The sequence below is a fragment of the Malaya genurostris genome, chromosome 3 (assembly GCF_030247185.1).
Source record: "Malaya genurostris strain Urasoe2022 chromosome 3, Malgen_1.1, whole genome shotgun sequence".
NCBI lineage: Eukaryota > Metazoa > Arthropoda > Insecta > Diptera > Culicidae > Malaya > Malaya genurostris.
The window spans coordinates 185,752,903-185,774,713 of NC_080572.1; the positions used below are offsets into that span (position 1 = coordinate 185,752,903).

Consider the following 21,811-nt stretch of genomic DNA (forward strand, 5'->3'; position numbering starts at 1 on the left):
CATTGCAGAAGTGCGCGAAACAGACCATTCTGCCTGGAGAGTTTAAGTGAAATCATTGAAAAGTGAAAATGGAGGTGAATTCGATGAAACCGTTTGACATCAGTGACATCTCGTCGATTGGCAACCGGTGGACCAAATGGAAGCGATCATTGGAACTGTTCATGGAAGTAAACAATGTCGTTTTGCCAACGCGGTGCTTCACTATGCTGGTTCGGATGTTCAGGACATCTTTTACAGCCTTCCTGGACATGATGCTGATTTACCGCCAGGTGTAAATGCCTACAATCATGCGGTTCGTTTATTGGATGCCTACTTTGCACCGTTAACATCCATTCCATATGAGCGCCATTTGTTCCGCCAAATTCGTCAGCAAGAAAATGAAACGTTCGATAAATTTGTCTCTCGCTTACGTAAACAAGGTGGCATATGTGACTACGGGGCGTGTTTGGAGCTGCGCATAACTGAACAGATTTTTGACAATTGTTTTCTTAGAAGTCTCCGTGAATCTATTTTAAAAAAGAAGTTAGTTAGTTAGTTGTTTATTTTAGCCCGGTTTTAACCTATCGGTCATTCACCGGGGGAAAAAAAGAAGTTGCAAACACTTAATAAGATTATCGAAGAAGCACGATTGTTAGAAACCCTAAACAAAAATCGTGAGACCGTCCAACAAACTCAAATTGACGTTAATCGAGTGAAGGAAGGAGAAAATAGCGGATCATGCTTTCGATGTGGCATGGCCGGGCATTTTGCAAGCAATCCGAAATGTCATGCCAAGAACAAAATATGTGAGAGGTGTAAAATCGTCGGACATTTCAAAAATATGTGTCGTACTAAAGAAGCGAAATACAAGAAGAAGGAAAAATCCAAGACGAAAATCAAGCAGTTGGACGAAACCGATTCTGAAGACGACGAAAACTAAACTGAAGTTGAAGACGGTCAATCATCGGATGAAAGCGAATGCACACATCAAGCAAATCAAGTGCAAACAATACGGAAACACATCTTTGCAATCGATTCAGACAAAAGTGTGAAGATCAATTGTGGCGTAGGTGGGGTAAAGCTTTCGTGGATTGTGGACTCAGATGCAGGAGTGAATGTAATCAACGATGCAAGCTGGAAATTTTTGAAAAAAACACCAGTGCAAGGTTAGTTATGAGTCAACGGACGTACGGAAGAAACTTGTTGCATACATTGATCACAAATTGAAAGTGAAAGGCTTTTTCAAGGCAGATTTCTCGACAAAGTTTAAAACAATCCATGATGAAATATACGTAATCAAAGGAACTGGTAGCAACCTGCTGGGCAGAAAAACGGCCATGGAACTCGGAATTTTGGAGAATCGAAACCTGTGAGGCTGCTCGGAAAATCTAAAGATTTGGAGGTAAAGTTAAACATCAACAAAAAAGTACAGCCGGTTCATCAATCCTGTCAGCGTATCCCGATCCCATTACAGGGATTGATGGAAAATGATCTAAAGAACTTGCTGGACCAAGATGTCATCGAATTAGCTCCATCGAAGGTGTCACGGGTTTCTCCGCTCGTAGTTAGACCTAAAAACTGCGGAAAGGAAGTACGTATTTGTGTAGATATGAGATCGGCAAACAAAGCAATCATTCCTGATCGTCACCGCCTTCCTACTTTTAACGGAATAATGCTCAACGCGAAATGGAGCGCATTCTCAAAGGTTTGAAAGGAGTACGAAACTTTATTGACGATGTGCTGATTTACGGAAGAACGGTACAAGAACATGATCGTCATCTTGCAGCAGTTCGTCGTAGATTCGCGGAACACGGAATTGAGTTGAACGAGGAAAAGTGTCAGATTAGAAAGAAGAGTGTTACATTCATGGGTCACGAGCTATCTCCCGAAGGTATCTTACCGATGGAAGACAAACTCGGCGCTATTCGAAGTTTCCGGAAACCGGGCAATATATCGGAAATGCGTTCATTCCTGGGACTCGTTACATATGTAGGAAAATTCATTCCCAACCTATCAGCCATAACTGCGCGACTACGACGAATGATCAAGAAAGGAACAAAATACGAATGGTCGACGGATAAAACAAGGGCATTCGAAAAAGTAAAGGCAGCTATATCGGACCCCCAACATCTGGGGTATTACAACCCAAGCTTCGGAGACAGACAATGAAATTTTACATGTCAAGAGAGCACTGTATTCCGTGAGATGGACACCAGAGTTATAGAAATACAAAGCTTTCAAAAACGAACTGAGCTGCATACGTGATGTTCTGTTGCGAGTAAATAAAATCGTTCTTCCAGTAAAACTAAGAAGCAAAGTTATGGAATTGGGACATACTGGACATTCAGGATGTGGAAAAATGAAGCGAAGAATTCGTGCATCCCTCTGGTGGCCGGGTGTAGATTCGGAAGTTGAAAAATTCTGTAAATCATGTTTGGAGTGTCAAGCCGTAGGCAGAAATCCTGTTCCAGAACCACTTCACATACGAAATTTGCCATCCAAACCGTGGAGTTATCTGTGTGCAGATATTTTGGGTCCTTTGCCCTGTGGCAAAACTATTCTCGTGGTTATAGACTACTACAGTCGCTATCAAGTAGTTGAGGTCGTCACGAAAGTAACATCATCAGAACTCATCAAGCGGTTTCGCAGAATCTTTACTGAATTGGGACGACCGGATGTCTTGGTCACGGATAACGCAATTTATTTTAGCAGCACTGAATTCAAGGATTGTTTCGTAGATATGGGTGTCAAACTAACAAGGACCACACCCTATTGGCCGAGAGCAAACGGAGAGGTGGAAAGATAGATCTCTGTTAAAAATCTTACGGATCAGTAACATGAAACATACCAACTGGATGGACGATCTACAAGATTATCTATATATGTATTCTGCTACACCACACAGGAGTTTTGCCAGCCGAGTTGATGTTTGGGAAACGGTTCAAGGACAAACTACTCGACGATGAAATTCGTGATCGCGAAAAACTTGCAAAGCAGTATAGTAAGGATTATTAGGATGATAGAAATTCAGCTAAGGAATCGAACGTGGAGGTGGGTAGCAGTGTCCTGATGAAAAATATTGGCCCTTATTACCGGTGTCACTACACGGTGAAAACCAAGTGAAGTGACTGTGACCCTTATTATGGGTATCACTTCACTGTGGAAATCAAGTGAAGTTAATGTAGGTCCGAAAGTCGCTTCTGTGACAAAAGTAATTACTTGAATGAACTGGACGTCATTATGAACATCACGCCACCAACATTTTGTTGAAAAAATTAGTTTTTTCCACCACAGTGATCACTTCACTATGCGTGATACTGGTAATAGGTAAAATCAAGTGAAGTGACATGTAAGTGAAGTGAATGTGAAAGTGGATTGAGAACGGTAATAAGGGCCATTATACGGGAAAACAAACTGACTTTGCAGATCAATAGCTTTGGGTCCATTAACTGAAACCACGCCATCATCTGCCAATTGTCTTAGTGTACACGCTTATTTGTGGCTACCCAAAATTGAGTCAAAAGCTACCCAATTACGCAAAAACTATACCTACCCAAAATTGAGTAGAATAGGTATTACGCAATTTTGGGAAAATACGTTTTTCGCAAAATTTGAGTAGAAATTACTCGTTTTTGTTGACACTTGTAAGCGAGTGGAAATTACTCATTTTTTCATTGAAAATGGATAGATTTTACGTCTCTATGATTTCTCAACAACTAAAAAGAAAATTAATAGTTTATAAATTTTCATTTAATTTCAGACGCAGTATTGTCTTCAAATTGTTTAGCTTCATGAAATAATTTCTGTTTTCACATAAGTAGTTCTTTTAATGACTCCTCAAGCACTCCGGCAATTTTATGCACCGTTTTGCGAGCTGTATGTTTTTTTCGTTTTGCAAATTACAATGTATATAACATCGTGAAGAATTTTCACTCGTGTTGGAATTTGTATGCCGAAGACGGAGAACGTTTTAAAATATATGTCTACAGCATTTCTGATAGAACTGTTTTTTAACAAACACCATCAACAATGACACAGTATGATCCAATTTTAAACGTTTCAGCATTGCAAACTAGATGCGGTACTCTATTTGCAGATACCAAGTAATCAGTCAGGTTCTGAAAAATCATGTAATTGATTGAATAGCGCCTAGTGGATTGAGAATTTCGTCTCAATACCTGAGTCCATTGTATAACCGGAAAAAATAGTAGCTCCTCTGGAAAATTCCAGGTCTCCGATCTTGATTTGTTGATCCCTTTTTTAGACAAACTTGCAAAAATACAGAGAAATCCTCGCAGAACCTATCTCTACTTACCAACTATAGGCTCATACGACTCACTGTCCACTAGATCTCTGATTTTTTCCATTTTGAGCAACTTTAAATCTTCAAAATTTCAAACATGAAAATGTCGGATGAAGCTAATTCTACTCAGTGAAAGTTTTATATTTTACTCATTTCTTGACAGCTGGTCACAGTACTCGAAAATGAGTACTTTTGAATCAGCCACTGAGTACCCACAAGTAAGCGTGTACATCGGGTTACTAGACAGCTCTCAATGTCATTCGCGTAAAAATGATAGAGGAGCGGACTGAGGCATGAGCCCTGCGGGAGACCCATGTAGCTAATTCTGAATGTTGCCAAATCGCCGTGTGAAAAATACAAGCATTTCTCTGATAAAAGGTTGTGCAAATAATTATTTATAATCGCTGGAAGTCCATGTTGGTGGAGCTTGGCTGAAAGAACATCAATGGAAACTGAATCAAATGCTCCTTTGATGTCTAAAATACAGATGACATTTGTTGTAAACTAAGGGCATAAATCAAATAAACATAGATTTCCCAGTGTAATAGTAAGAGCAAATTCAGCAGCTGCAAGATTCATATGAGTGGTCTATAATGTAAATGAAACTGAAACAAACATATCCCCAGCAATCCGTTTCAGTTTTATTTATTCGACCAGTTCTACTGTCAAATTTAAAACTGGTATACACTGCCGTTCTATTTTTTCTATATTTGAAACACAGATAAAACGCTGCTGGGGCTGCCAGTTTATTTTGTTATAATTTCTAGATTTAAATTTTAAAACTGACATAAATTATGCATCTAGAACTAGAACACTCCTGAATATGCCCTAATGTAGTTGAGCAACCCGTGACACCAAAAGCACCGTCTGGTGGAGAATGGGTGCGTAAATGTTCCTAAAATAAACTGGCAGCCCCAGCAGCGTTTTATCTGTGTTTCAAATAAAGAACAAATAGAACGGCAATGTATACCAGTTTTAAATTTGACAGTAGAACTGGTCGAATAAATAAAACTAAAACGGATTGCTGGGGATACGTTTGTTTCAGTTTCATTTACATTATAGACCACCCATATGATAATGGCAGCTGTTGAATTTGCTCTAAATCGAGTTGTACTCGCTCTTAGCAACGGGGTTGTGAGCAAACCCGATATAAGAATCAGGTTCGAAACGGACTCGATTGTCAGTTAAATAACGTTGAAACTAGGTTCGAAACTGGCTTCAAACAAACGGTTCGACAGTAGTTACTGTGGAAACTGGCATTAGCGAATGACACAAAAATATCCTACATTGAGAAATATCTGAGTTTTTAACGTTCAAAAATTGAAATTGACTATTTATAACGAATTGAGAACTGCCAATACTTTTCGTTCGGGGCATCAGTGAAGATATTGCGATTCGGTGCAAACATATGAAAGTATTTCGCAAGCAGAGTTAAAGTTTAAGAGTTCACACTGAGAAATGGAGTCATTCATCGGACCAACGGTGGTACGTTCAACGCAGGACTTCAGTTGAACGTTTTTTTCTTACCGGGTTCCAATTGAATTGCTACGCTTTGACGAGTAGAAGACGCAGAAACAGGATAAAAAATTTGTCGTTCTTAATTTCCAATCGAAAAAGATCGAAGGTCAAAATCGGCATACAGCTGTTGGTACGCACATTTCAAAACGTCAGTAAGCAGTGCATCGTGCGTCTCATGTATCCTATCGAAACAAGAATGGAAAGGCAAAGTGCCGTAACTTCTCTCAAGAGTTGATTCAGCACAAAGTGTAGCGATAGAACATGATTTTCTCTATTTTCTAAACACTGTCCAAAACAGACATGCGTTAGTGTTGGTGTGCACTCTCTCTCTCATCTTGCATAGATGAAAGCTCAACATCAACGATATTAAACTGCAGTTCGGTGATACGTCGGTTCACTCTATCCGTTGCTACGGCAGAAGAGAGTTGGTGCGTTTTCTGGCGCATGGTTAGTGTGAAGTTCCTGTGAAGAGGTCAAGCAAGCATCGTTTCGAGTATTCTGCTGAACAGAGTAACATTTTTGTCGAATTCTGGTGACAGATAAAGCACTTTTCTTTTTCATTCGTTGGGCAAAATGTGGTTGAAGACACTGAGTTCGACGGCGGTGCGTTCAGAATTCCAAAGACAGAGCTCGCTTCCGAAACGTAAGTATAACTTCTGGACCTCTTTTGAAAATGGTGTCGGGATCGATATCAGCTGAAATTTATGTTTTTTTTTCTCAGTATGTCGAACATTCGCCACACAGCTAGGTGAGCCCCAAGGTCCAACCGTTAAAACTGAAGTGCCTGGACCAAGATCGAAGGCTCTGCTAAAGGAATTAAATTCCCTACAGGTAAGTTCAATTAATCCGTCCGTTATCTTTGCATCAAACAGTCTACTGTTTTAGATAGCAAAACTTACCAGCATGTTCATTGAAGTCTCCCCTTAAATAAGCTCTGATTGTTCGCTATATCAATTTACTTCAATTGATTCAAATTGTACTTACAATTACTCCTCCATTCTTCGCCCGGGGTCTGAATCCGAATCACTTCATAAGTTGTGTGGCATCACGTATAAAATTTTCGTACACTTTTTATCATTCCCATTCCACACGAATTTTTTTGTTAAAAATAACTCTTATTAGGTGTGTCCGCTCGGCCAGGGGCACGTTCTTTCAACTTATCAGCAGACGTAGGCGAACATACACACCGTTCTTAGATGGTGTTGAATTTTTTCAAGGTTAATATCGTGCCAAAAAAATAAACTGTTTTGTTTTTCTTCTCTCCGTCGCCGGTTCGTAGAATGCTGGCTCCGTTCAATTGTTTGCCGACTACGACCGTTCCGTTGGAAACTACCTGCAAGATGTGGACGGAAATGTTCTGCTGGATATATACACGCAAATTTCGTCCATGCCACTGGGATACAATCACAAGGAATTGCTCAATGTGTTCAAGAATGAGCACAATTTAACGGGTGAGTATTGGATAGTCTGCTGATTGGTTGTTTCATTCGGGGTATGTTTTTCGTTTGAGTCATTCAGATTGTTTATTGGATAAAAACATCTTAATTCACCTTATGGCTTAAGCAGTGTACCTAAAAAAATTATATTATTAAAAAAAATCTGAATATAGATAATCGTTGGTATAAGTTGATGGTGTAAATTTTACAACTATTACAGCTTCGCTTCCAGAACTGTAACGGTGCATCTATACTAAAATATAACTTATTGACGACAAACATATTCTACCATACAATTAAATTACACGGAACAATTGAGAGCTCAAAAATACAACGAATTGTATTCTAATATTTGAACGCTTTTTAATGGCCCTAAAAAGAATCATTTCACGGAACTTATCCGATGTTTGAGGCTTTAGACCACGCAGAAGGTCTAATTTTGCTTTTATTGGTGGAACGTCTTCAACACAACGTCCAATTTCGTCAAACAAACTGGTAGATTTTCGAACATGATTTACCTTCCATACACGTTCAGTTGAGCATTGGGACTGATATGTGCCAGACTACCTCAAACCCGTTATCGCGAAAATTTGAGCAAACTTTTAGAATTATTTAAGATTATTTCACACCAGGCGCATACACAAGGGGGGTTTTATGGGTTCAAACCCCCCCCGAAAAAAAAATTATAACCCATGGGAAACATTGTGATATAAATTGTACATGTGTTGATTTATCACCATGTTCTAACTGCCCACCCCCCCCCCCCCCCCCCCCGGAAATTTTCTCTGGCTACGCGCCTGTTTCACACTGTTGAAAACTTAATCATAAATTGTTGAAAATATTTCTGATGGCATGGAGAAAGAGTTATGTTGTTGCGTTTAGTGTAACTCGAGATATTCATGATTAAGTTCTACCCATTCTTCCACAGAACGAGTTTTGACAAGGCGCTTCATAGTAAAGTAGGACGTATATACGTAAAAAAACTGCTGGTGTGTTTAACATTTTAATGTGGAACACATCTTTATTTTCTATATAGGGGTGCAAATTAGAAACTCAAGGAAAAATACACGTAGAAATGTGGTCAGGTTTTAAACACTTACAGCACAGTATATTTTGTATCAATTGTTAATATTATTTCATCATTTGATAGGAAATATTTCTACGTTTCGATTTGAATGTATCAAGCCACGTATTTTCAATTGTAAATGATTGAAATTTTGACTAGTAGCCTGCAGTGTCCTATTTTGTCTTCTAAAAATCTCCGGCATATCGGATTTCCCTGCCATAGACGACGGTTTTGAAGGAGTAAGCGATATATCACAGGGAAAGCATCGCTCTGATTGGTCAATCGATGCAAAAGCGAAGCTGTTGGAAGCACGCGAATCTATAAATAGAAGCAAAATTATATCTAACGTTTCAGTCCTACGCGTAGCATGCTAGAGATAGGTTGTTGCTAGACAGCAAGACAAAAAGTGCCATAAAACGATTTGAAGCTTTAATTGGTATGCTCTGATCTTGTGTCAAGCAAGCTCGGATGAAATTCCATCTAATGTCGTTTTGCCTGAGAAATTGACATCTACCCCATGGTAAATTTTGAGTGCTTAAGATTATTTTCTAATTTATATAAGATGTACTCGATTGATAATGAAAAATAGTTGATCGCTTCAACCGAAATTGCAGAATGGTAGAGAAACTTAACGCTATAAAAATCACTTCTTGCATACAAAACTTGAACACAAGCTTGGCGAAGAAAAGCTTTAATATCAAAATCGTATCGCAGGTATGTACAAAGATATAATTGCATACATTTGGGATATTGGTGTAATTTCGTCGGCTATAAAATAAACAATGTTCGGTGTTGGTTCCTAATCAAGATCAATCTAGGCAGACTCTCGTGCAATTGCGGATTCAAAAGTGTGACGATTGATTGAACTTTTTGATTGTACATCATTAGAAATTTTGGTTGCATTGTTCCGCATCAATGGCTCGAACAACCCCATAGGGCTGATCCTTGTAGTTTTTTAAACTAAATTCAAAATATTATTTCAATTCAACAGCAATCGTCTTGAATTTTTCTAATACCGTTTTCGTTTTAGAACCTACACGCGGGCGACTCTGACTCCGAGTAAAACGAATACGTGGTACGCGCCCTATACAACAACTCATATAAAAAAGAAAAAATAAACAAACTCGCATGCGTGGTGCGACCCGAGAAAATCTTCAGAGCGAAACTACGCGATTTGAGTCCGATCTAGACCGACCCCAGGTTGTTAAAACAAACTCATCAAAAGTTGTTTGGGCGACTCTGGGTCAGCTCTCGGGCTGCTCTGATCAATAAACGAAAACGGTATAAATCATAGTACATTTTGAACTGTGTGAAATATAATTGAAGGTATAATTGAAACTAATTTTGTGTACTCACCAAAACTTGATTTTTATGAAATTAGGTTTGAAACGTTAATTAAAAAAATTCGAATCGAATGAAGTGGTCACTGTTTAATTCTTACCGACTTCGGCTAAACCTGTTCCCGAATTCCGGATCCAAAAATATCGGGAATAGAAGAGCTCAATTGTTTTCTCAAAGAAGGCAAAACTGAATTTCAGAAACAAAAATTCAAATTAAAAGACTGATGGTCCCATACAACATTGCTGAGTTTTATCCGATTTCGACTTCCGTTTTTGGAATTACAGGGTGGTGAGTTTTTAAAATTCAAACCGACATAGAAGCTGAGGGTATGCTTTGGGTTATGCTGGTTCCTGAATATCGGTTCCGGAAATACCGTAAATAATGACCAAAATGTGACACTCACTTCGACATCTCAGGGAATGCTTAATCGATTTTCACACGTTTGATTTTATGATTTCATAGAATTTTTCTTTTCGATCCGACTTGCAGTTCCGACTACAGGGTTTCAAACCATCACTTAAAACAACGGTGCGAAAACCCTTAAAATTTGAAAACTAACTACACCGACGAATATCCATGCAGAAAAGATATCATCTCACTGCTAGGTGAATTAGGAGCGTTTTCATTAAGCTAATTTCTGATACTAATTTTAAACCAAGCATGATTACGCGTTGATGTACATATTCAGCAACATTTATCAAAACCAAGCATATCAACATGTGTTGAAGTGTCAGTCATATAATTTAAGAAATCGACCCACAACCCACAGTCTCGAACGAGCCCAGAATTATTGATAACGGGTTATACATGTTCAAAAAAATTGAGTTAGAGTTTATGTCACTTATACTATTATATCACTGGAACCGTGACAACCATTTGAACTTCAAACCTGTTTAATGAACCAGTAGCAGCTTCCAAACCACCCTAGTTTTATTGAATTCGGTTCAGACATTTTCGAGAAAAAAAACAGTCATTTCCGATCTCGTCGAGCTGAGTCGAATGGTATATAACACTATGGGTCTCCGAGGCTCCGTTCGAAAGTCGGCTATTACCTTTCTATATGAAAAAGGCAGAACAGTGACTCAATTCTTTCATGAAAATCGTTTGAAGTTTTATTTGTATTATCTATTTGAACCAGCATATTTGTAATATTTATATTTGGCTTTTTAGGAACATTATCAAAGTATCAATATTAGTTTATGGTTGAATGAACCGAATGTCACTATACCACATTCGGTTCATTCAATCATAAACTAATATGACCTACAAAATTTTATGACGATTTGAATTTTGGAAAAAAATGTATCGGTAGTCGGACATGGATAAAATTTAGCAAATCATTTATGGGACTATCAATGGTTCAGTTGGTTACAGACTATCATGCGAGTTCTGATGGAGTTAGTTTCAAGAAACGGTCTTTAAAACCATCTACCACGGTCTGAGTTAAGATGAGCTTATCAGATCTCGTCAAATACGTCATGTGTTGATACTTTTCTAGTATGGTTTTCACTCTTACACATGTCTTGATTAGAAACGAGTCTGTGCAGGCTGCTCTTGTTACGTCGGGTGTTACCAGCTCTGATGGTTTACAACATGGTGCAGATTCATCCAACAGTGGTAGATTCTGGATAAAATGAAATTTAGTTAAATTGATTTGTTTGAACTTTGGTTTGCTTTATAAGGTTTTTCTCCAATTGTTTATACCATGAATGCATTTTGTACGTTCAGCTAAATACGGTTGCGGTATTAACTCCTCGATTTCCTTCCGTTCAATAATTTTTAATAACTCTATTGTGGAACCGTTCTCTGAAATTTATACAAATATAAGTTTCCTGTACATACATAAATCATAATATACCATACCTATAAAAGTATTCATTATGGTATTACACAATCCGAAGGATTTCAAAAGAACAGTTAGTTCAAAATCGTTGACTGCTTCGAAACTTATCACTTCCTCGAATGTGTCCATATTTTTCCGTTTAAATGATGTGGCAAAACAGCTGGTACACGCAAAATTAATGTATAGAATATATCATAATCAACTAGTGTCAATATTTGATTTAATGGTAATATTTGAAAATCAATATTCTCTGTCATTTGATTCAAGAACGAAAAATTGTATTCCACATCCATGAATTTGAATCTAAGACTCAGTATATTTGTTTCAGTTGAATTCAAAAGCCAAAATAATTAATTCAAATATATCGTATTATGTATCTGAATGACAAGAATATTTGTTTGAACAAAATTTTTAATTTGAATCTGTACTACCCCATATTTGATCCAAATATATTTAATGTACTGTAACAAGCATTTGAATCAAATAAATTTTTTATTCGATTCAATAAAATTTTCAAACTTTGAATCCATACCTGAATATATTCAAATCTAATATGCATTGCCATACAAAATTTTATTCAAAGAGAGTTTTATTAGATTCAAATTTCAATTCAGAAATAGTTTTGTTTAATTTAAACAAATGTTTGAAGCTGATTTAAAGACTCAGTATATCAGAATCTAATGTGTTCTATTTCTCTGCGTGTAGCTATCAAAGCATTAGGATGACGTCAGAGTGAGCGCGGAACGCGGAGCGAAGCGAGTCAAAACGATGAGCTGTTAGAGCATCGCATTCACTCTGACAGGTTTGCTTTGATCAAATGAAACTAGTACCCGCATAGCGTTTTGGCTACCTGGGCAGCCATGGCCACCAGAAGGCTACCAAAATTGATTCAGTTACGGTTGTCAAATCCAATTTGACAAAACAAAGTCGCCTGTATCCAAGTTAGCCGAGCGTTTTCATCTTCTCACCTTCGCTGAAAATGTCAAAGATTTCAATGTGGAAAAATCCTGGTGGATACGGTTGTATCGTTTGAGTTGTATTCCTGGCAGCGGTGAGGCAGCCGGTCACCAGAATGTCTGCCAGCCATATTTTTCCAGCTGGCAGCGTTTAGTCAGCCGTCTGGCAGCCATGCGTATGCGGGTAGTTCGCACGCGCGTCTCGACGTTTGTACTCTGACAGCAACCTTAAAGTGAACTTTCGAGTAGGTTGTTATACTAATATACGGTTTACTAACACGCAAGTTTACAGGGGTAGTATAAAATTGACTTAACCTTGATAAATGTGTCATCTGTTGTTCACCAACCGACCAAATATTTACACCCTTCGCTCAAATGATCGATTTTTCTGTTTCTTCTTGCAGCTCTCATCAATCGTCCCGCTTTGGGTGTTTTCCCGGGCGAGGATTGGCCAAACAAGTTACAAAATGTGCTGATGTCTGTGGCACCGGCTGGTGTAGATCATGTTTCCACGATGATGTGCGGATCATGTTCGAACGAAAATGCGTTCAAGAATATTTTCATTTGGTAAGTTCTGCCGAGTGGTGTTTAGTTTCTGAAAATTGATGCAATTTGATGTGGAACTCATCTTTATTTTCTATATAGGGGTGCAAATCAGAAACTCAAGAAAAAATACAAGTAGAAATGTGGTCAGGCTTTAAACACTTACAGCTCTGTCTATTTTGTATCAATTATTGATATTATTTCATTATTTGAATGAAAATATCTCCGGCATATCGGATTTCCCTGCATAGACAACAGTTTTGAAGGAGTAAGCGATATATTAAAGGGAAAGCTTCGCTCTGATTGGTCAAACGATGCAAAAGCGAAGCTGTTGGAAGCACGCGAATTTATGAATAGAAGCGAAATTATAGCTAATGTTTCAGTCCTACGCGTAGCAAGCTAGAGGTAAAAGACTGCTAGACAAAATGTTCCATAAAACGATTTGAAGCTTTCATTGGTTCACTTGTGTCATGCAAGCTCGGATGAAATTCCATGTTATGTCGTTTTGCAACTACCCCAAGTTCAATTTTGAGTGCTTAAGATTAATTCCTAATTTATATTTAATAAGATGAACTCGATTAATAATGAGAAAAAGTTTATCGCTTCAACCGAAATCGCAGAATGGTAGAGAAACTTAACGTTATAAAAAAATCTGCTTGCATACAAAACTTGAACACAAGATTGGCGAAGAGAAGCTTAATATCGAAATCCGTATCGCAAGTATGTACAAAAATATAATTGCATACATTCGGGATATTGATGTAATCACGTCGGCTACAAAACAAATACAAATGAAGACAAATAGAGTCTATATTTTGGGTTCGCGTGTTTGGTGTTGGTTCCTATAAAAGATCAATCTAAGCAGACTCTCGTGCAGTTGCGGATTCAAAAGTGTGACAATTGATTGAACTGTTTGATTGAAAATGTCGATCAATAGAAATTTTGGTTGCCTTGTTCCACATCAATGGCTCGAACAACCCCATGGGGCTGATCCTTGTAGTTTTGTTTTCAACATCAACCTACAAATCATTTCAGGTATCAAAATAAGCAACGCGGTGCGACATCTTCGTTCACCGAACAGGAGATTCAATCCTGTATGATTAATCAGGCTCCGGGAGCACCGAAGCTGAGCATTATGAGTTTCCACGGAGCATTCCATGGACGAACGTTGGGTTGCTTGTCGACAACCCATTCGAAGTATATCCACAAAATAGATATTCCGTCATTCGATTGGCCGATCGCTCCGTTCCCGAATTATAAGTATCCTCTGGAGGATAACGTCCGTGAAAATGCTCAGGAAGATGCCCGTTGCTTAGCTGAAGTGGAGAGTTTGATCGAAGTGTATGCTAAGAAGGGTATTCCAGTGGCCGGAATCATCATCGAGCCGATTCAGAGTGAGGGAGGCGATAACGAAGCTTCGCCTGAGTTCTTCCAGAGTTTGCAGAAGATCGCCAAAAAGCATGGCAGTGCTTTTCTGATGGATGAGGTTCAAACTGGCGGTGGTCCTACTGGGAAGATGTGGTGCCATGAGCATTTTAATCTGGAAAGCGCTCCGGATGTGGTCACTTTCAGTAAGAAGATGCAACTGGGAGGATACTACTATGGTGGTCATATGAAGCCGGATAAGCCGTACCGTGTCTTTAACACCTGGATGGGTGATCCGGGAAAATTGATACTGTTGGAGTCCGTTTTGAAAGTCATTAAGCAGGACTCGTTGCTGAAAAATGTCGAAAAAGCGGGTGCCAAATTGAAGAAAGGATTGATTCAAGCTCAGAATGACTACCCACAGCTGCTCAACTCCACCAGAGGAAGGGGAACGTTTTTGGCTATTACTTGTGCTAGTTCCAAGCTGCGGGATGATATTGTGGGTGCTTTGAAGCAGAAAGGTGAGTACAATGTTCGATTGTATTACGTATTTCAATTAACCGACGGTCTTTTCCAGGTATTCTTTCTGGTGGCTGTGGAGAAGAGAGCATCCGTTTCAGACCGGCATTGATATTCCAGGAAAAACATGTTGACATTTTCTTGGATAAATTCAATCAGGTCTTGAAAGAAGTTGAATAAATTGATAAATCGATATTTGCAATTTCATAGTTCATAGCTAGCAGTTGAGCAGTTGACTAGAAATGCATACAGAATTGAGGTATCATAGCACAAAAAAACGCGTTGCCATAAGCTGCCGTATTTCCACATTGAGGCCATTGTAGCTTTAATGGAATATTAATAATATACTAACTAAACTACACTGTCTGAGAGATTTGTGTAAGCTACTACAGAAATTGCCGTTTAATAAAAACGAGAACATTTGTCTTCCGAAGAATTGTGATTCCAATAAAATGTATGTGGAATGTAATCGTGTTGAGAATAGATAAATGTTGTCAATTGAGGTTACTGTCTGAATGATAATTATCGAAAGAAACTCCCTCAGAGGTAATTTCATACTGCAATAAAAATACTGGATTTCGATATCAATTTTTTGGTAAGAAAAATGTTAGTTCATTCGGCTCATTCAGATTGTCTCTGTTTGCGCTGTCTCATTGGCCATAATTTTGATATTTTCCGTTGTTTTGCCTCACATATTGAAGGGTTATGAAGTCATTTGAAAACCCGACTAGTAAAAATTGTCATAGTGTCATATACCATTCAACTTAGTTCGTCGAGCTGAGCAATATCCGTCTGTGTGTATGTGTAAAATAATCTCACTAGGATTTCTCGGAGATGGCTGAACCGATTTTAACAAATTTCAAATAAAAAGTCTCGGATCCGACTTTGGTAATTCCGGAACCGGAAGTCGGATCCGGATGAAATCCCTGAGTTTCGAATGGAACCAAAAGACCTTTCAAATCGGATAAACCATTCCTGAGAAATGTGAGTGAGATTGAAATTTGTCAATCTAAATCTAAATCGTATATAATCTTCAAAATTTTAATCAGAACTTGTAGTTGTCATGTTAGTTGATGTCCTAACGTACCGACACCGATTATACCGGTTCTCGGGTTCCGGTGCCGGAAGTACCTACAATAGTGGAGCTCACTTTGTTTTCTTAAGGATGACTTACGCAAGCAAAGCACCTGGTTAATGCACAAATAATCGCTTTGATTTCTTTCAAGCATCGAAGAGAAACATTTTGGGTAGAATACCACAGTATTATATATGAGAATACGATTGATATGAGAAAGACATCATTACGCCACTCGGTAGATTAAAACAGATTTTTCTTGCGATTTCTTCGCGTTTTGCAGTTGAAATTGATCCGCATCTCCGATTAACAGTTCAATTTGAACCGCTAAGCAGACGCAATGGCGGTACGAAATCTATTGAGCACTCCGGGAACAAACTCATTGACAAAATAGTTAAAGGCTTTTTTGGAATAAAAAAAAGTTTAAGAAACGCCTCTATATATCTATTCTGAAATATTCCCAAATCCATTTGATTAGTTTTCATTTTTTTATATTTATTGTCATTAATAAAAATGAAAAAAATATTTTTTCCTTTAAAAATAAAAAAAGTTATTGCTAAAATACTTGTAGTTGTTTGTTTTATAATGTATTTATCATTACCAGTATTTCATTTTAATAATAAATTTTCTAATATATTTGTACTTTCCGTCCAACAGCGTGGTAATTGAATTGTGGAAAAAATCATCTTTTCCACTGGGACTCCACTTTATGTTAATAATAAATTGCACATCAAAGCGTGAATAAAGTTTGTATTTCTAGTGTTATTTTTGCTAGTGTATATTTGTATTTGTAAAGGGTGATTTTTTAAGAGCTTGAGAACTTTTTTAAACAATAAAACGCATAAAATTTGCAAAATCTCATCGGTTCTTTATTTTAAACGTTAGATTGGTACATGACATTTACTTTTTGAAGATAATTTCATTTAAATGTTGACCGCGGCTGCGTCTTAGGTGGTCCATTCGGAAAATCCGCTTTTTTATCGACAAATTTTGTTCAGCGATGAGGCTCATTTCTGGTTGAATGGCTACGTAAATAAGCAAAATTGCCGCATTTGGAGTGAAGAGCAACCAGAAGCCGTTCAAGAACTGCCCATGCATCCCGAAAAATGCACTGTTTGGTGTGGTTTGTACGCTGGTGGAATCATTGGACCGTATTTTTTCAAAGATGCTGTTGGACGCAACGTTACAGTGAATGGCGATCGCTATCGTTCGATGCTAACAAACTTTTTGTTGCCAAAAATGGAAGAACTGAACTTGGTAGACATGTGGTTTCAACAAGATGGCGCTACATGCCACACAGCTCGCGATTCTATGGCCATTTTGAGGGAAAACTTCGGAGAACAATTCATCTCAAGAAATGGACCGGTAAGTTGGCCACCAAGATCATGCGATTTGACGCCTTTAGACTATTTTTTGTGGGGCTACGTCAAGTCTAAAGTCTACAGAAATAAGCCAGTAACTATTCCAGCTTTGGAAGACAACATTTCCGAAGAAATTCGGGCTATTCCGGCCGAAATGCTCGAAAAAGTTGCCCAAAATTAGACTTTCCGAATGGACCACCTAAGACGCAGCCGCGGTCAACATTTAAATGAAATTATCTTCAAAAAGTAAATGTCATGTACCAATCTAACGTTTAAAATAAAGAACCGATGAGATTTTGCAAATTTTATGCGTTTTATTGTTTAAAAAAGTTCTCATGCTCTTAAAAAATCACCCTTTATTTCTCGTTTTCCGCTGAGAGTAATTTCGTCCGCAACCAGGGGGCTCCAAATTGAAGCTTTTCGGTGTGGGGGAGTGTGGTGGACAAAAAAAAGTTACATACTAAACAGTTACGATTGTAACGCTTTGTAACACCTGCAACTTACAAAAAAAGCAACGCATGTAACCCTTCGTAACGCCTATGATTCACAAAAAAGTAACGCTTCGAAACGGCTATAACTTATAAAACAGTAACGTTTGTTACGCATGTAACGTTTCGTAACACATACGATTCACAAAATAGTAACGCATGAAACGCTTCGTAATGCATATAACTTACAAAACAGTAACTTTTGTAACGCTTCATAACGTCTGTAACTTACTAAATAGTTACGTATGTAACGCTTCGTAACGCTTATAACTTACAAAAAAGTAACGCATGTAACCCTTCATAATACCGATAAATTACAAAAAAAGTAATGCTTCGTAATGCTCCGTAACGCCAATGATTCACAAAAAAGTAATGCATGTAACACTTCGTAGCGTCTAACTCACAGAAAAGTAACATATGTAACGCTTCGTAACACCTATACGTACAAAAAGTAACGCATGTAACGCTTCGTAACGCTTATGAATCACAAAAATGTAGTGCATGTATCGCTTCGTAAAGTCTAAAACTTTCAAAATAATATCGCATGTAACGAATCGTAATGACTGTAACACATGTAACATCTTGCAACATATATAACTTACAAAAAAGTTACGCTTCATAACGCTTCGTAACGCTTATAACTAACTAAAAAGTAACTCTTCATAACGCTAATGTATTACGAAAAAGTAACGCATTTAACGCTTCGTAACACCCTTAACTTACAAAAAAGATACGCATGTTATGCTTCGTAGCATCTATAACATACAAAAAAGTAACGCTCTGTAACGCCTAGAACTTAATAAAAAGTAACGCATGTAACGCTTCGTAGCGTCATAACTGCCAAAATAGTAACGCATCTTAACGCCGTTAACTTACAAAGAAGTAACTCATGTAACGCTTCGTAACATCTATAACATATAAAAACCTGTTTTAATCCACCTAGTGTAATGATGCCTTTCTCATATCAATCATACTATCCTATATAATACTGTGGTATTCTTCAAACTAGTTTTCTTCGATTATTAAAACAATAACCGAAATCGGTTTGTTTGACCGTCTTTTGATAAAAACTATCAATTGGAGAAGATTTGAGGTCGGTTTAGGAAACTTTTTACGGTTTTCGCCCTTTTCAGTGATTGTATAAAATTTTTAACACACTTTACCCTATATTTCCGGATTCGGAAGTCGGATCCGGATGAAATTCAGGAATTTTGTATGGTACTACAAGACCTTTCATTTCAATCTAAGTTTGTGTAAATCGGTTCAGCCATATCTGAGAAAAGTTAGTGCACTTATTTTTACAATTTTTTGCACTTTTTACCTCATAATTCCGGAACCGGAAGTCCGATCCAAATAATATTCAGGAATTTTGTATGATACCACAGGACCTTTCATTTGAATCTAAGTTTGTGAAAATCGATTCAGCCATCTTCGAAAAAGTTAGTGCAAAAAAACCTTACATACACACACAGACATTTTGTGTACTCGACGAACTAAGTCGAATGGTATATGACACTCGGCCATCCAGGCCTCGGTTTGAAAGTTGGTTTTCACAGTGATTACATAATCTTTCTAGGTATATGAGAAAGGTAAAAAGTAACGTTTCATAACCCTCCGTAACGCCCATAATTAACTAAAAAGTAACACATGTAACGCTTCGTAACGTTTATAATTTATTAAAAAGTATCACATGTAACGCTTCGTAATGCCTATAACTTACAAAAGAGTAACGCATGTTACTACACATAACTTACAAAAGAGCGACGTATATAATACATCGTAACACCCATAGCTTCCTTAAAAGTAACGCGTCGGAACTCGTCTACCGCAAGAATCTAGCCCTTATAACGGTTTTTAATATTCATAATTTCCACAAAATAACTAATATGACTTGTAACCTCCAATTTAAGAAAATTATCGTATGTAACGCTTTCCAGCTTCTTTAACTTAACGTAACGCTCCTCATCTCACGATAATATCAAGTGAAATGTTTCGTCAAATGAAACATTTTTCCATATTGGGGACCGGTATAGCGTGATGGGTAAGTCGATGCCTTTCACGCAACTCACCTGGGTCCGATTCCCAACCCCGCACATAGGGTCAGAAAGTTTTTCTAGCCCGAAGAGGCCTTGAGGTTCAAACCTCTATAATCGGAACAAAAACAATCCGTTGTACTTTTACTCAGGTGTTGACTCGGATAGGCCTCAAAACGCTTCATAACGTATATAGCTTCAAAAACTAAACTACTATTTTATGTATTATTGTTGTGATTTATTTTACCCCAGTTTCATCCTCCATTTTATGTGTTTTTGACTCTGTTCTGCATCGTAGGGCCTGCCGCTGCTAGCTTTATCGCCAGCGGAGTTTTGACCATCACGTAACTCTTGAAATCTCTATCTAACGGTGTAATCTACAGGATCAACTTTTTCAATTGTTTCGTGTGTAGCGACTTAAACTGGGCGTTCAGAAAGTTTGGTGTGTTTCGTGTTTGTACGGCCGCATCGAAATCCAGTCAACCACTTCTTCACCATGGAAATGAATTGTTTAATCGCCTTAATATTTATTAAGCTCGTTCTGGGTCGGATGAAAACATTTCATCCAGGAAAATGGGGGAAGAGTTTGTTGGAGGAAAGTGAAAAAACCCTGTTTTAATCCACCTAGTGGTGTAATGATGCATTTCTCATATTACTTATATTTCCAAAAATATCACTAGAAGATTCCATGAAGAAATTTTTTTTCAATCTTGTATAAAATAAAAATCTTTTCTTTGGGTATAAACTAACATAAACTTTTCAATTTGTGAACAGTTATATCAAGTCAATGAGAATTTTTCTTTATTTTGAATCGTCGCACTAAATGATTAAACATGCTTTACCCTATATTACTAGAACCGGAAGTCGGTTGAAATTAAACAGCAGTCTATGATACTACAGGAACTTTTGTTTGAGTCTGTTTGTGGAAATCGATCAAATCATCTCTGAGAAAATTGAGTGAGTCTCGTTTAAAACTTTTTGACCACTATTTCCGGTACTTCTGGAACCGGGAACTTGGAACAAGTATAGCCGAAGTCGGTTCGTTTAGTAAGTAACTTATATAGCCTACAAATTGAATCAGTTTCAAGCCAAATCTAGAATAATTTTACTCTTTTTTGCATCGTCGCTCTAAATGACGGTGTGAAATTCAATAGCAACCTGTGGAACTGCGAGATTTTTCATGTTATGAGTGGCATTATTAGACACATACTCATACACACACATACATTGTTCAGCTCGATGAACTGTGTCAAATAATATAGAACACTTAGCCCTCTGAGTTAATTGTCACTAGTCAATTTTTCAAGTGATTGCATAAACTTTCTTTATGAGAAAGGCAATAAGTATATTTTTATAGAAAAGCATCGTTATCATTATCTTGTAATAACACTAACAAGTAGATACAAATTGAATAAAAGAATTAAAAAATTACTTTTTTTTCATCTGAAAAATATCAATTTTTATGTGGCAACCCTGCACGCTATACGAAATTGAACAAAGCACACTGCGAACGGAACAAAGCCGCACGTATACCTACGCGTACTAGTTTAGCATCGTCGTTTTGAATGACGATTTCAATGTTTTAATACTCATCGCCCTATAACAACGGAACCGCAAGTCGGATCAGGATGAAATTGCACAGTACATTTGAAGACAATGAGAGCGGAAACCGGATACTAGTAGCCCCAAAGTAGTTTTATATATTCACTAACTAACAAGATCTGTCAACTAGATGAACTTAGCATAAGGTTTTATAAAAGTGTGCACCTCGTTTCGTCATCGCTTGTGAAAAAATACTCATGAAATTGAAAATGAAATTGAAATTGATCGCACTGTAGTACCGGGACCGGAAGTTGGACTTTTCGGGGATTTTAAAACCTTTTATTTGCTACTTAGTTTGTGTTTTAATTTTAAAACCTTTTATTTGCTTCTTAGTTTGTGAAAATCGGTGAACAAATTTCCTAGAAAACTGAGTGCGCAGTTGC

The 21,811-nt window shown here is 37.6% G+C and overlaps 1 protein-coding gene across 1 annotated transcript; it reads left to right on the forward strand.

The window, feature by feature from the left end:
• The first annotated feature begins 6,181 nt into the window (after nucleotides 1-6,181).
• On the forward strand, nucleotides 6,182-15,372 carry LOC131438035 (4-aminobutyrate aminotransferase, mitochondrial). The gene is made up of 6 exons (XM_058607814.1): nucleotides 6,182-6,443; nucleotides 6,522-6,631; nucleotides 7,080-7,251; nucleotides 12,847-13,009; nucleotides 14,021-14,871; nucleotides 14,928-15,372. The coding sequence occupies exons 1-6, from the start codon at nucleotides 6,374-6,376 to the stop codon at nucleotides 15,047-15,049; spliced, it is 1,488 nt and encodes a 495-aa protein (XP_058463797.1). The 5' UTR covers nucleotides 6,182-6,373; the 3' UTR covers nucleotides 15,050-15,372.
• Nucleotides 15,373-21,811: the final 6,439 nt, after the last annotated feature.

Coding starts and splice junctions, on each gene's coding strand:
- LOC131438035 (XM_058607814.1), top strand. CDS start 6,374: ATGTGGTTGAAGACACTGAGTTCGACGGCGGTGCGTTCAGAATTCCAA. Junction 6,444..6,521: donor ACAGAGCTCGCTTCCGAAAC/GTAAGTATAACT, acceptor TTTTTTTCTCAG/TATGTCGAACATTCGCCACA. Junction 6,632..7,079: donor AGGAATTAAATTCCCTACAG/GTAAGTTCAATT, acceptor GCCGGTTCGTAG/AATGCTGGCTCCGTTCAATT.